This window comes from Cebus imitator, unplaced genomic scaffold (assembly GCF_001604975.1).
Source record: "Cebus imitator isolate Cc_AM_T3 unplaced genomic scaffold, Cebus_imitator-1.0 Scaffold67, whole genome shotgun sequence".
NCBI lineage: Eukaryota > Metazoa > Chordata > Mammalia > Primates > Cebidae > Cebus > Cebus imitator.
Genome location: NW_016107382.1, coordinates 4,913,078 through 4,929,190, shown reverse-complemented (window position 1 = coordinate 4,929,190; position 16,113 = coordinate 4,913,078). Strand labels below are relative to the sequence as shown.

At 42.7% G+C, this 16,113-nt stretch overlaps 1 protein-coding gene and 1 long non-coding RNA gene across 2 annotated transcripts; both read right to left on the bottom strand.

Moving 5' to 3' along the window:
• Positions 1-2,437: 2,437 nt before the first annotated feature.
• Positions 2,438-7,820, bottom strand: PHLDA1 (pleckstrin homology like domain family A member 1). The gene is made up of 2 exons (XM_017530631.2): positions 4,379-7,820; positions 2,438-3,977 (listed from the first exon to the last, which is right to left on the bottom strand). The coding sequence occupies exon 1, from the start codon at positions 6,127-6,129 to the stop codon at positions 4,405-4,407; it is 1,725 nt and encodes a 574-aa protein (XP_017386120.1). The 5' UTR covers positions 6,130-7,820; the 3' UTR covers positions 2,438-3,977; positions 4,379-4,404.
• A 2,439-nt stretch (positions 7,821-10,259) lies between these two features.
• Positions 10,260-15,149, bottom strand: LOC108305861. Its single transcript, XR_001825915.2, has 2 exons — positions 12,665-15,149; positions 10,260-12,356 (listed from the first exon to the last, which is right to left on the bottom strand). It is a non-coding gene; the product is annotated as an uncharacterized LOC108305861 (long non-coding RNA).
• Positions 15,150-16,113: the final 964 nt, after the last annotated feature.

Genomic DNA, 16,113 nt, shown 5'->3' with positions numbered 1-16,113 from the left:
TAGTAGAGACGGGGTTTCACCATGTTGACCAGGATGGTCTTGATCTCTTGACCTCGTGATCCACCCGCCTCGGCCTCCCAAAGTGCTGGGATTACAGGCTTGAGCCACCGCGCCCGGCCAATTTTTTTACCCAATCTTAGGTAAATCTGGATTGGCTGCTCAACTGTGTAAATCAAAAAGCCATCCTTGAAAACTGTGTTCAGGAAATAGGCCTTAAGAACCGAGTCAGCATAATTCCATAACTAACACGTCTTAGATTGTTTGAGGCAAATAGGTGTATCTCTTGAATCACTAATGGATTCAATACCAGGATCTATAATTTTCATATTTACAATGTATTCTGCTTAGGATATTTTATTGGCAAAGCAAAAACCCATCAGTTTGACACACAGAAAAAAGAAAACAAATGCTCACAGACCTATCTTCATAGGATTCTGTGCTGTAGGATTGCTCCAGGTTCCAGTCTTAGACCACTCTTCCAAGCCTGCTACTGAATATAATACTGTTAACATTGGAGCCGAGCTAAAACCACATGACTTTTTTCCTAGGGACAGAAAACAAGGGATATGGTTGAACTCATGCACTTGCAGCAAACTTTAGTGTCAGATTTAAAATGAGGGCTTTCTCTTAAGAGAAAAGGCTTCTTTATGAGAAATACAAAGTGTTTGGTAGATGAGAGCGAAAACAGAGTTAAAACAGGACTTTCAACTTAATCCAGACTTCCTAATAGTGTTTACATGAGAGCGAGACTCCTTAAGTAATATGCGTTTTTTATTTTTACCATAATTGGAGACAAAAAAACAAAAACATAAACATTTGAAGTGAAATTATAAAGCTGCCTTGATTTCTACATGGATCCTCTGATCCCAGCTTGCTCAATGAGGAAAATGTTCTTTTTAAAAGTGCCCCTGATAGACATTTACTCTCTGACATCAGCACTGCCCGTAGAGCATACACAGATCTAAATGGATTTCCACTAAGAAAGTCTGTTTAAGAAGCTCATCATGTTTAGCCTGTCCCAGAATTAACTGTTCTCAGGGAATGACATGAGAGCAAAGAAAAGAAGCTCTCAGTGAGGGAAGAGACAGCACCTCCCAGATGCTGGGAAGTGACACATTTTGTCCTTCCTTTGTCCCGACAAATAGTTATTGAGCTCACTGTGTATGAGGCTTGGTGCCAACACAAGTTCAAGGACAAACGTTCAGTTTCCAGATGAAGCATGACTCTTAATTTTCCAAAGTTTTACATTTTACTTTTATTTAAGGAGTGGGTTTTCTATTGGATCTGCCCTTTCGGTCTTCTCTTCCTTGGGTTGAAAAAGACATTTTTTACCTTTTTCCGTGAAGCTGATTTGTCAGGCTTCAAAATGCCTTAGGTGGTTTGTATCCTTTCTTACAGGTAGAATAGAGACACCGAGACATTACATGCTATATATTTACATTTTGTTTTGTTTAGTCTTATTGAGCGTGTTTGCTTTTTTGCTCTGGAAAAATTATTAATAATAATTTCAAAGGTGTCAAAATAATAAAAGCCATTCTACTCTCTAATTTCTTAGATTCCACAGTTAAATGCTAAGAGGGGTTCAGACTAGAAAGTCATAAAGGTCAAGTCAACATAACTATCACAGCAGACCAAGGAACAAGGGCTATAGAAAGACAAGAAACCGTGATTCTGGTGGCCCTATTAAGAACCATAGCCTCTATGGGGGAAAAAAAAATTCAGCCACCAAGAGGTAGCCTGGGCATATTTTTTGAAACAATGAAATTACCTAGCGCTATATGTAAGCTAACATACAAATGCCCTTTTTAAAACCTACATCAATCTTAATTTGTAATGTATTTGGTATGGATTTTTTTTTTTAGAACAAGAATTTAAAAGATAAATTCTCCATTGGGAAAAAACCATGGTTCGTTTGGAGTTATTATGATTTGCATGTATTAAAAGTATAGTACTATGAGGCAATTCTCAAAAAGTACACTTGTAGTCCTAAGGAAACTGAACCAAACTTGATTTGAGAAATTTTTAGATCTGGCTCTCATTTCATATACATATATACATACATGTACATATATACATATTCATATATGTATTCCTATATACATATTTATATATGTATTCATCTACGCATACATATATGTATGCGTATATGTGCATATACATGCTCTCAGATGCATGTATATATACATACATATTCATATATGTGTATACATATATACATATGAAATGAGTTTTTGAATGTTGGCAGCATTTTTTCATAACTGCAACCTACACAACCACTGGAAGTGGGGGTCCACCTAAGTTTTGTTTGCCATTTGCTTTAATTTTCCCTGCAACTTTTTGGATAAGAATTATGATCTCAAAATGTCATCATTTATTACATTAAAAGTAATTTGACCTTGGAATTCCTTTCCAGATGGAAGGAGAATGAAGACATCTGTAGCATACAATTCTGTTTTTTACTTCTTGACTACATAACCTAGCAGTGGTCTAATACTGACCATTTCCATTGAAATGCCGGAAAAGTACTGACCAAGACCTTCTGTGAAAAAGATAATGGAAAACAGAAACCAGTTAGTAAAGCCATGCAGATAGGAAGTGATTTTCAGCCCCAAGAGGACTTGGTATCATCTATGGCTCCATTTAAACTTAAGTAGCATCTGCCCTGGTGGATTTTGACCATCCTTTTGATTTAACACAGAAGAAGGTTTGTTCTACCTTTAAAAGCACATCCTCTTTTTTTCCCCCCGGACTCCTCAACAAGTGGCTTCTAACACAAGACTGGGGTTGTTTTCTTACTGAAAATCCTGTGTTTATCCAGTCTTTTCAATCTCTGAGTTTAACTAACCTAACAACAAAACAGAATCCTCACATTTCTCACCGAGCAATGAAAAGCAAAACAGTTGGTTTCTCTGATCAACATCATTTTCTGTATGAAAATAAAAAGTTATGACTCCTAGACCTTCGAAATATCTACAAATTGTAATTTAAACGACGAGATTTTTCAGTGTGTTTCTAAAACAAGGTAAAGGGATCAGAAAATGTGGTTCAAGTCAAGTGTGCAAAGCTTTCAGAGAAAGGTCTCCCAGCCTGGACAGGAGCACAAATATTTTCTTACACAAGTTAAATCTACTCTTTGCCTCCACAACACTTTTGAAATAAAACAGCAAACGTACTTATAAGTCAAAAGGCCTCGTCTCCTTATTAGGCCCTTTACACACAGACGATATAAGCTAGGTTTTCCTACAGTAAATGTGACCCTACCACATATTCGAGATATAATCATCCTACCATCAGTTAGGTTATGTTTTAAATATTTTGAAATCAGGTGTCCTCACTACTGATTTCCTTTTAGAAACTATCTCGAGTGTTAGATTTTCATAAATTACACCATTTTAAACTTTTAGCTTTTTAAAACTTCTATACAAACTCTATGTCTACGGGGAAAAAAAAAAAAAAAAACCTCAAAAAAAGTAGTATCAGAGTTTAATTTCAACCACCTGGCATAACAATGAAAAGTGTCAGACTTTCTGAAAATACTCTAGGAATAATGAATAGATTCATGTTTTTCCCTCCACCGCCCTTTTTTATTTTCCGAGATAAGGACTTACTATGGAATAGGTTTTTGAAAATAATGTTTCCTTTTTGACAAATGGCCTACATTCAGAAATGTCTTAGAACAAGCATTTAAAAAAAACTAATAAATAACCATAAATCAAAATACATTAAAATAAAATTACAGTACATTATCCCTCCTATAAAATTCACCGTGCTAGAAGATCCTTTCAAAGGTTCATAAATAAAGTCTTCTTGACTTGAAATCGTTTCCTGCATCGTAGAAAACTAAGAAGAATCGCAAGTTTTCAGTAGGGTAATGTCCAAACTACTTGATCTGGTGCGGGGCGGGGAGACCGTTTTGCTTTCGATCCAAGTGAAGACAATAGAAATGTGTTCGTCCCACTTCCTCAAGTCCTCAAAACCTGGAAAGAAATGACACCGAGTCAAGTAGGTGGCTAAGAGTCCTCCGAGACCAGTTCTGTTCGGGCCAGTCTGGCTGACAAAACGGGCTCAGAAAGACACCGGGGTCTCTCCAAGTGCCCAGACACACAGCCAAGTAGGGCTGGGGGTGCACCCCTGGACCAGGAAGGTCATGATGGGCGCGGGCGCGGTCCGCGAGGCCCCTTGCCTGGCCCGGGTCTCCCAGCCTCTCCTCTCTGTCCAGGCCCTTCTGGCTCCAGTTTGGTTCTGTTCTTTCCACCTCCCCAGAAACTTGGAAAGAGTTCTCATTTCTCCACACAGGAGCCGAACCTGTGAACAGTCTGCCTACTCCTCCCAACACCCTGTGACCCACGCCTCGGGAGCGCGAGTGCCGGGACCCTACCTTGTCTGGCCCGGGAGCTGCCCCCTTCAGGCGGAGTTGGAGGTGCTGCGGAGAAGCCGGTGTCCGTGCGGCTGCGAGTGCGGCTGTGGGTGCGGGTGCTGTATTTGGCGCGGATGCGGGTGCACCGGGTGCGGGTGAGGGTGAGGGTGCGGGTGCGGATGCGAATGAGCGTGCGGATGTGGATGTGGATGCGGATACGGGTGGGGCTGCTGGGGCTGAGGCTTGGGTTGGGGCTGAGGCTGGGGCTGTGACTGGGGCTGGGGCTGGGGCTGGGTTTGGGGCTGGGGTTGCGGCTGGGGCTGGGGCTGGGGCTGGGGCTGGGGCTGCGGCTGCTGCTCCAGCGGGGGCTGCTGCTGGACCAGGTGCTGCTGCTTTTGCCGCGTGGACTTGACCGCCAGGATAGCCTGACGATTCTTGTACTGCACCATCTGCAGCGTGATCTCCGCGTTCCAGCCCTGGTCTTGCGGGCACCGAAAGTCGATCTCCTTGCCCTCTGCCATCACCACAGTGAAGTACATGTACTTGCCCTTGCGCTCCACACAGTCCACGGTCTTCATGTTGGAGAAGTGCAATTCCTTGAGCTTGACCGGCGGCTCGAGGGCGGTGACAGCGGGTCCGCTGGGTTGGGACGGCTCCGCCGGCGCCTGCCCGGACTGTTGCTGCTGTTGCTGCTGTTGCTGCTGCTGCTGCTGCAGCTGCTTGGGCGGGATGAGCAGCAGCCCCTCCTCGGTGAGAATGCAGCACTTCTTCTTCCAGAGCTGCAACAACCCGTCGCTGCGCTTCTCCAGCACGCCCTCCTTCAGCGCCTTGCAGCCGCTGCTCTCCAGCATCCTCCCAGCATAAGCGGGGCCGCTGCTAGGCTCGGCCTCTCCGCTTCCAGCCGCTCGGGCCGGGGGCAGCAGCAGCCGCCGCGCGCCGTCCTCGCCCCAGCGGCTCCCACGGCCGCCTGCCCGAAGCGCGCAGAGGAAGCTAACACGCAGGAGGCAGAGCGGCGGCGGCGGCTCTCGGTCCCGGCAGAGGGACAGCCGCGTCCTGATGCGCCACAAGGTCCCGAAGCTGCGAGCCGCCGGGCCTCTGCCGTCCTCTTGCGAGCGCTCACTGAAGGGCACTGGCTTGGCCCCCTCGCGGCGCTTTTGAATGGGCCATCTTCCCCACCCCCGAGTGACACCCAGCGGAAAAGGCGGCTCCTGGCGCCCGCACCGCGGGGGAAAGCCCAGCTCCGAGAGGCGCTCGGCAGCCGGCGCACGCCTCATTAACTTGGGGCCTTTCCAAAGCCGGCTGAGTCCACGCCCCCCGCGTCCCTCGCTCCGCCTCTCGCCGCCCACTTGCTTCCGCGCTCGTGCCCCTGGAAGGCGACCGGGACCCGAGCCCCGGAAACTCCTCTCCTCCACCCGGGGCGATCGCCCAAGGAGCCCTGGCTGCCTGACGACTAATGCCGACGTCCACAGGGCGCTGCGAGGCCATCCCCCGCGTCCCGCCTCTCCCAGGCCCGCGAGGCTCTGTGCTAACAGCCTCGGACAGTGAGGACCCGGCTGCGCAGGCGGGGGCAGCCTCCTGGCAGTGCGGCTTCTCGGTCCTTGCGAATTAGCCCTGGGAATTTGCGCTGGGCTCCGAGAGCCCGCAGAACCAGCGTTGTGGCCTGGGTGAACTGGGAGGCCGGGACCGAGGCTCGCAAGTCCCGCGGGTGTGCCTGCCCCGGACGCTGGGTAAACAACTGAGCGCACAGAGAGGACACCGTGCTTCCCACGCATGTTCGCTCACGGTCATTAAGTAGCTCTTCTTGCAGAGGGCGATTGTGAAAGCAATAGTGCAACTGTCGGGTTTGCCACGGGTGGAGAAAGGCGGACCCACGTCAGGTCGCATCTCGCCTGCTTTTTCTCGACCCCGACCGCAGGCACTGGCTTGTCTTCGGCTTTCTTCTTGAGCCGTCGGGACGGTGTGCAACGTCTCTTGAAACAGTAACAGCTTCCTAACTACAAACCGGGGGAACGTCTGGTGCTGAGATCCCACACTGCAAGGCACAGTTCCAAATGCCTGATCGGCCTCCGCGGGTCTCTCTTTCCAAGCGCCTGGCCAGATCTTGGTTTGGGAATCTCATTTATCTGTGACCCCGGGAAGGCCATGTTCCCAGATCCCTCCTACTCCTACATTTAAACAATGCGTATAGAAGCCGCTTCCTGGGAAGTAAAGTGTAACTGAGACCTAGCCTACCGCTAGGGAAATTCACCCCTAAACAGCCCCAAGTATGTGCGGACCCTCACGAGGACACGAAGAAGAATTAAACCAGGGCTGGACAAGTCAGCGTGGGCCAAGGTTAAGAGGAAGGGCTGCTATTATGCCCAAACTGGAACAGACAGATTAGCTCATCTGCTAGTTGTGCGGCAAGAGCAAAGAATTCAAGAGGGGAGGAGAACGTGAGAGCAGCTTAGAGAGCTAAGCAAGAATCGAATCCTTTGTGTGTCATGGTAAGAAATTCGAACTTAATCCCAAGGTAATCAGAACAAAGGATAACTTTTTTACATGAGGGCGTCCTGAATCTTCATCTAAGCAACAACGTCTGATCAAACGGGACAATCCAGCCAGCAATCCTGAGTCCCACTAAATTACGCTTGGCCAGATCTCTGGACTTCACATTGTTAATTGATTAGCAATCTTTTCAGGAGAGAGAAAACTGTTAAAATTATGTAGACTTCTAGTAAAACTATGTCTCAAAGATTTACGATTCTGTAAACCAATAACAAAAAAACTACACCTAACATGTTTTCTGTCCCCTCCCCCTTTGTAGGACGAGTGAGCATTCCAGAGAATTTCTACATGACCAGCTGTTCATTCTTTTAAGATGACATTCTTCAACTCATCTGGAAAGGATACTTCCTTTAAGTCTGTTATTCAGACTCTCCAAGGGCAGGTGTAGTTGGGAAAGACATTTCATATGGAAAAACACAAACTTGATAGGTTAAAAAATATGAGATGTAATCTGGAGGCCCAAGTCATTTTCTTAGGAGAAACTCAAGTGTATTTGGTGTTATTTAACCTTCTGCAGTTTACCAGTCTGAAACAAATGCATTCTGTTCTCATTTGAAAATGTCTGAACAGCCAGCACAATTTTCAAAGTCACCCATTTAATTATAACTAGAGACTTTAAAGGCCAGTATTTCCAGTTAGGTATTTCACAATGATTTAGTAATTGTGTGAGCAGCTCAGAGTTAAGTCTACAAGGTCTGACTACAGTGCATTACTGAAAAATATCAGTAATATAAAAATCCCATAGATTGGTGACAACTTTGCTCTTACTTATTTCAAGTCACCACCAACAGTTGGTGACTTAACAAATTAAGAACATACTTGAGTTGCCGTATGCTAATATTTGGCAAATATGTCAAAATGGCCATATTTGCCAATTTTTTAAGACAATGAGTAAATTCACAGAAAATAACTTAAAAAAAAAATACGTTGGGCCAGGCATGGTGGCTTACACCTGTAATACCAACACTCTGGGAGGCTGAGACAAAAGGATCCCTTGAGCCCTGTGCTACATGGCAAGATCTCCCTCTACAAAAGTAAAAGAAGTTTGGCCGGGTGTGGTGCATATGCCTGCAGTCCCAGCTACTTGTGAGGTTGAGGTGGAGGACTGTTTGAGCTCAGAAGTTCAAGGTTGCAGGGGCTAGGTTTGCACCACTGTACAAGCCTGGGCCACAGAGCAAAACTCTGTTTAAAAACAAAAACAAAAACAAAAAACAAAACTTCAGCTGTATATACAATAAAAACCTACAAATATCACTTAAAAGTTACTGAAGTTTAGAAAACTAGCCAACAAAACCATTGCTTTGGTAAACAAATTTGAAATGGCTAATTCAAGGTGCATTTTACAGTTGGCAATTTAAAGATGTCTATCAGCAGCATTTGACAGTTCATTTTCTTCTCTTGGATAAAGTTCACCACTGGCTTCAAGGACATCACTTAGTTTTCCTTTACATCTCTAGTGTCTCCTCTACAAGTTTCTCTCCTCTCCAACCTTTTAATGTTGGAATGCCCCACGTCTTAGTCTTTGGCTCGCTTATCTATACTTGCTCTCTTATTGATACCTAGTCTCGTCACTTTTAATAATATCTATATGCCAGAGTCCCAAATTTATATCCCCAACTTATACCCAACTGCTTATTGCCAAAGAATAAACCACTAAAGTTAAAAAATAATAAACATACTAGGCAAGGGAACACTGACTAGTAAAGCCATTCACTGAATAGTTCACTAGAGGTTTAAGTCTGAGGGGATTTTAGGTTATAGAGAATAATTAAAAAAAAAAAAAACTGAAAAAGAACACTCTGGATAGGTCAGAGAAGTCCATAATTTATACCTGACAGGTTATAACAAATTCTGAATGGAACTGCTCCAGTTTATAGGTTAGAATTAACTGTAGTGAAAAATAGCCTTCATTTTTATATATTCCAGGCCAGTCAGTGCTACTGTAAGTTGAAAATTCTCCATTTACATCTCTCTGCAGTACTGCTTGTGTAGTCTGAGAAATCAAACATGTAAATGAGCTCCCAAACTATTTTCCTCACCCTCATCTATTCTACCAGCAGCCCCCTTTCTCAGTTGACATCAATACTCTGAACAGATGCTCAAACTAAAACCCCTAGGTCAGTACTGCCCTTAACAACAGGCCAGGAAAGGCCCTTATCCAGGGCCCTGAGCTTTATGATTGCATGCTTTAGAGTCAAGATGACATGTCATCCAGAGGGCATACTCATTCTGCACTCCACTGTAGGTACTCAGGACCCCAAATACCCTGCCCAGAATAGCCCCAGCTGTTCCAGGAAATGCATTACATCATCATTGCATGCACTGATGTGTTAGGGGGATGGACAGTTTGAATATACTGGCTATGGCATCCAAGTAAATGTGCAGGAAGCTCCTTGCCATACAGTTCAGAGCCAGGGGTGGGAAGAAAAGGTGGGACATGGGCTGAGGGTCAGCTCTTCCCCCATGTTATGTTTTGGCATAAATATAAACCTGGCTTCTCAGTTCTAATGAAGGTGTATTTATCAAGATAGGCACACTGGGCATATTTTCATTAAACAGAACTTTTAAATATTTAAACATATGTCTCCATTGTACTCTTGCCCTAGGACTTTAAGTGTGTAGAAGCATGCCTGCCTTGTAATTATTTTTTTTCTCCCAATATTCAATTTACAGGGTCAGGATATCCCATTAGTTATGCCTTCAACTACATCTGGATTCCGTCCACTTCCTTCATTACCACCCTGATCCAAATCACCATCATATCCCCCTTGGATCACTACAATGGGCTCTGAACTTATCTTCCTGATTCTACCCTCGGTACTATTTTCAGCCTAGCACTCAGGGTCATCTCCATCACCTTCTTCAAGCCTTGGCTCAGCAGGCCTATCCTGATCACTGTAAGTAGTAGCCACCAAATTCCCCTTAATTTGTCCCATAGCATATATTATCTTCTAACATCTACTCAATAATTTACTGTACCTATTGCTTATTTCTGTTCCCCTTCCAACTAGAATAGTATGTAAGCTATTCAAGAGGCCAAGGACCATTGTTTCTGTGTCCCAATCACCTAGAAAAAGTCTTGGTACAAAGTTGATGCTCAACATATGTAGAAATCTTTCATGGAATCAGAAGTCCATACCCATCATAAAAAGAATATCAATTTTTTTCAAATGCTTGACGGATTTTTCATGATGCATCCTACCTTTTAAAATGTGCAATGAAAGGACTTGAAATTTGCCATACCAATATATATTTGGTATAATTTTTAAATGGATAACCCCATGCTAAGCCTCTCTGAATCTTAAATGCTTTTATAGTCAGACACCATCTAAAATAAATTCCACAAAACTTTTCCCAAGCAACATGCAATTTAATATTGTGAAAAGTATTTGTATAAACTAGCATCTTACTGTTTTCTAGTAAAAGTATTTCGAAGCAGAAGAACCACAACAATGGAACTGAGTTGGTAAGTTTCTTACTTGGCAGTTACATAGTCAAACACTTGATTAACAGTCCATTAATCAATACTGGCTTAAAGACATGTAAGAGAACTTGGAAAGTTATTAAGTGTTTAATATGTAATGATTACAAAATCCTGATCTGTAAACTAATTTGCAACATACAGTAGAAACTAATGACAACAGTCATTATTAAAGATTTGGATAAACCAAAGGTCAAACATCTTTCAAGAAATAGTTAAAAGCCAGTAAATTATGAGCATGTCACTTTACCCTCATCAGTGTATAAAGATAACCAAATAGTCCCACAGAGTGCAGTTTAGACTTCCTTGTCATTTAGAAGTACTATTCAGAAGAAATATTTCATAGATACTAGTTTCCAAAAGGCCTTGAGTTGAAAATGTTAAATATTAACACGGAACTCTCCAGACTTATTATATTAGGTTAAGTGTCCAGCTGCCTTCCTTTTCACCTTACTAGTTGATAAACTGATGCCTCCTAGTGATCAATCTGTGTAACAGCTTAAAGGAAGTGCTTTAATAAGAGTGCTTAGTGCTGGTTTTTTAAACTGCAGTACAACCTACTTGTGACTCCATCCTTTCTGTTCTGTCAGCAGCCTAATTCAGTTCTCATTCCTCTCATATAAGCTCTTGGGTGGTCCAACCACCTGATCCATACTATCATATACACAGCCTTCAGTTCTACTCCTATAACGTGACAGAAAACTTCTATTCGCCTTCCAGTGTACGTTATCATTCCAATTTCTTACACTTGCATGGCAAGTCCTCCACAAAATGGGTCCTACTTGCCTTATTTTGACTCTCCTTCCACGCAACCTTGAGCGAGTGCCAGTCATACATCTACTTGTCCTCGCTGCCTCCAATTTACTTTCCCAAATCCTCTGTAACCTTTCATTCTTCAAAGCCCAAATTAAATCCCACCTCTTAGATTTCCTAATTCCTTCCTAATCACTTCAAATTCTGATGAGCAGTTATCAGATTTTAATATGTCTACTTCACTAAATATCTAAGATCCTGGATGCGTGTTTTCACCATTTTACCTAATGGAGAGCTGATTGACAGCACTTAAACTGAGGGGAGATGACTAACGTTTTGTCTGGAAATTGGTATTATCCAAAATGGGGCAAGCAGGCTATCTTACTGAATGTCATTAACAAGTAACCAGGGAGTCTGATGATTTGTACACTTGTTACGATAATACTAGCTTTGAAATGACAAATGAAAATACAGAACTGGATTAAATGTAGCAGTTCAGCTCTCATTTTTGCCCTAAACTCAAAACATGGATTAGAAAGCAGCAGAGAGGAAGGTAATCCAATGAAGGAGGATGACAGAACCAGTATTATGTTGTCACAAAACTGCAATCACTCAAAGTGTTTATATTCTGGCTCTGGGTCTTTGGGGTAACAGGATACCCCAGTAACTAACAGTGGAAACATTGCTCTGTCTGAACAGCAATCAATCCTGTCCCCCATTAACAGCCCAAGAACACCTACAACCTTTCCTAAGTCTGCTTCAATTCTGAAACCAGGTAAATGCACCTGTTGTGTGCAACTCAAATATCTGATTGACAGTCACTTGGGCAGCTACCTCCATTTATGGGACTAGATTCCACAAGTTATTTCCCTCTTTTGCTGTCATTTTTCCACTACCACAGAACACACATCCTGAGAGGGCACAGGCTGTTCAATTTGATTACTACTGATCTCTAAGAAAAAAAAAACCAAAATCCAGTAATGGACAAATACCTTCATTAGATGATAGAGGACATGTAGCAGTGAGTGTAGACAATTTCCCCAAAAAACATGATAATAAAGAAAAAAGGTGGTAGTGGTGTTACTTTAGAAGAGGAACTCAGGCTTCAGAGAGGGTAGTGGTTTCATTACAGAAAAGGTAACTAAAGACGGATCTAAGAATAAAGGGAATAAAAGAATTCTGTGAGGGAGCGAGACTCAGAAAGGTGGAGGAACACTTCTTTTTTTTTTTTTTTTTTTGAGACGGAGTTACACTCTTGTTACCCAGGCTGGAGTGCAATGGCACGATCTCGGCTCACTGCAACCTCTGCCTCCTGGGCTCAGGCAATTCTCCTGCCTCAACCTCCTGAGTAGCTGGGATTACAGGCACACGCCACCATGCCCAGCTAATGTTTTTTTATTTTAGTAGAGACGGGGTTTCACCATGTTGACCAGGATGGCCTCGATCTCTTGACCTCATGATCCACCCGCCTCAGCCTCCCAAAGTGCTGGGATTACAGGTTTGAGCCACCGCGCCCGGCGGAACACTTTTATAAAAAACCCAGGAAATGTTTATGGCAAGCTTGTATGTTGCCACTAAACCTACCAGAAAAGGCAGATCCCATTAGAACCCCACCACCACCACCACAGTTTATAACTACCTGATTTAAGTAAATCACTGTTGAGTAACATTGAGCATCCCTTACACAGGTCAGAAACCAGAAAACACATAATAGCTTGTTTCTGATGATATTTCATTTACAACTTTAAGTCACTGTCTCAACCTCATTTATGCATGCATGCTTCTGAGAAAGATTATCATGCAAAATGAAATAAAAAGCCTTGGGCAAAGTAGGACTCCAATCATAATTAATCCTTTTTTGAACTATACTGAAAGAAAATTACTTTTCTCAGCCCTGTTCACTTATTTCTGAAATGCAGTTACTTCCATTATGTTCCAGGATATCCTTGATCAAATAATCCTTTTCTAAATCAACTTATATCAACATTATGTGACCAATGTGGCTGTCATCCTAACCTCCCTTGGCATTTCACGCCCAGCTCTACTTGATTTACTACCTGCTTTTGACACTGTGAGCATAAACCATAGGTTCTTCTTTTTACAAGAGAGGCTGGATGCCAGTAGCCTTTAGCCTCCTTCAGCTCATCCTGTACCTTGAACCTGGACATGATGTATGGCGCCCAACATCCACTTGATAATAAAGCAACTTGCCAAAGAGAAAAAGTAGAATGAAAGTCTGCTTGAGAACCATGAAGCTCCCATAATGGTCTCAGAGTCTATGTCTAAGCCTAAGAGAAAAATCTATATAGGCCACATTGTATTGGGGCTGTGTTATACATTATAATAAATACAAACTCTTCAGGGCAGGGGAGAGGGAAGGCAAAGAATAGCTGAATGTTGCTTAAAATGAAGTCTAGATTAACTCTGTTCTCTAAAATATTTAATATTCTGAAAGCTCTAAAGAACCTGCTTATTCAACCACTAGTTGCATGATAGAAAAATCTACAGGCAGTGCCAAGTGTAGGCCCATCCAAATGCTGGTTCCAACACAAATCAACTGTGTTCTTCTTAAAGTTACTTCTAACCTTATGCATAAAAAGGGGATTAACATCCCCAATCAAGTATGATTAAATAAGGCATTATTTTTAGTATTCATTTAATTAAATGAGCATTTAGTTCTCCCAAAATTGCTAATGCTGTAAACTGAAATCTCACTAGTTTAAAAATACACATGGAACAGCAATGAAGTTTTTCTTTAAACCCCTCAGTCTAGTTATATTATACCCAACTTTTGAAAACACATGTGTACTTCATGGTCATTTTATACATACCACTTGAGGTTCCTTTACTAGCTTAACATTTTTGTCTGAGTGAGTGATTCCAGATAAATATTATGTATTTATCTGGAAATCTCAATTGTCCAGATATAATTCAAGTAAAAGATTCCAATATGATGGGAAAAGTCTGTGTTTTTCTCCCTAAAAGAGGCATTTAATGTTTTTGGTCATTGTGGAAAATGATGGCAACAAACTAAGCCCAGTCAGCAAAATAAATTTTGCTTGTTTTAAGCCATTAAGTTTTAGAGCTTTTGTTTTGCAGTACTAGGAAATTACAACTATTGGTATGCCTTCCCTTGACTTTAAAAACAGTTGACTCTTGAATATCAAATTTGAACAGGGTCCACCTACCACCCTTGTAGCAGCAAGATCCTTCTCCTTCTCAGCTACTCATGAAGGCAGCGAGGACTGAGACCTTTATGATAATCCAGTTCCACCTGATAGTAAATACACACACACACACACACACACTCATTCATTCTGTTGCCAAGGCTGGAGTGCAGTGGCACCATCACAACTCATTGCAACCTCTTCCTCCTGAGTTCAAGCAATTCTCGTGTCTCAGCCTCCCCAGTAGCTTGAACTATAGGCATGTACCACTACCATGTGGGTACAGCCAAGTTTTTTTGTTTTTGTTTTTTGTTTTTAGTTTGCTAAATGCCCTGTTTATTCTGCAAACAAGGCTTAGAAATGTATAGACACAATTTGTAGGTTGGAAGATCTCTGTGTAGTTCTGTCTTCACAACTATACCTCACAAAAGCAGTAATGAGGGCAGCTTAGGAACACACTAACCTACCATTGTTTTGTTCAGAGCAAACACAGTGAGAATAGATTCCTAAGGCCTGTTTCTCTAGGTGATTGTCACATTTTGCTACTCTAGTCTTTAAGAACAAGTGGAGCCTTCACTTGAGCCGCCACCTCCTTGCCGTTCAGGGCTTCAACAATTGCAAGCGCGAACTCAAAGCTGGTCCCAGGCCCACCCACGGCTTGTAAGAATCAGGCCGTCCTTTTCCACCCGATTCTCAGAGTAGGTGTAATGACCTCCATTCATCATTTTGTCTTTAGCAAGTGGATGTGTTGTAACTTTACTTCCAAAACCTATTACATGAGCCAACAGAGCAGTAGGACCTGCACAGATGGTGGCCATCAGGCCCTTCCGGTTTTCCTGTTCCTTCAGTTTTGTATTTTTAGTAGAGACAGGATTTTGCCACGTTGGCCAGGCTGGTCTCGGACTGCTAACCTCAAGTGAGATCCCGGCCTCAGCCTCCCAAAGTGCTGGGATTACAGGCATAAGCCACCACACCTGGCCATGAAAGTAAATATATTTTTGATTCTTTGATTTTAACATTTTCTCTAACTTACTTCTACAGTATATAATACACATAACATACAAAGTTTGTGTTAAATGACTTATTGGGAAGGACTCACTAATAGGCTATCAGTCAAGTTTGTGAGGAATCAGCTTATACAGATTTCACTGCCAGGGAAGCTGGAGCCCCTAGCCCCTGCATTATTTAAGGGCCAACTGTATACACAATCCAGGTTTGTTTCACTGCTTTTCTCAATCTGCAGGAATATGACAACTACAAAAGACCACAGGAGACTGAACTACTGAGAATCAATCATTCCATTTGCTACATAGTCCCATACAGAATTATGGTTGGTCTATCGAATGGGTCTAGATAAATCCTATACATAGAAAACTTTGCTATACACTTACCATATTCCAAGCCCAGTGCTAGAAATTGGGAAACCCATTAGTGAGCAAGTATTTCTAAAGTACTTTTTTAACTGGTAGACCAGTTCAGAACTACAGAACAAGAGTAGGTACTGATGAAAAGGAGATCCTCTACTGAACTAATAAAACACATGCACAAAAGTCCAGTTGCAGAAGTAAAGAAAAGGCAGCCAAGCAGAGCTGAAACAGTACAAATGCAAGTAAAATAGGGCTGTCAAGCTGCTGTGAAGTGGCTAAGTGCACTCACCAAGCCAAATGAATAGCAAAGACAACAGTTCCAGTCCTTAGTTTTTAAATCTGCAGGTAGGTGTGGCAGCTCCCACTTGTAATCACAGTACCTCAGGAGGTTGAGGTGAGTGGACCACTTGAGCCCAGGGGTTAGACACTAGCCTGCACAAC

Bases quoted from the DNA above. Each gene is read 5' to 3' on its own strand.
- PHLDA1 (XM_017530631.2), bottom strand. From the start codon at position 6,129: ATGCGTGGGAAGCACGGTGTCCTCTCTGTGCGCTCAGTTGTTTACCCA.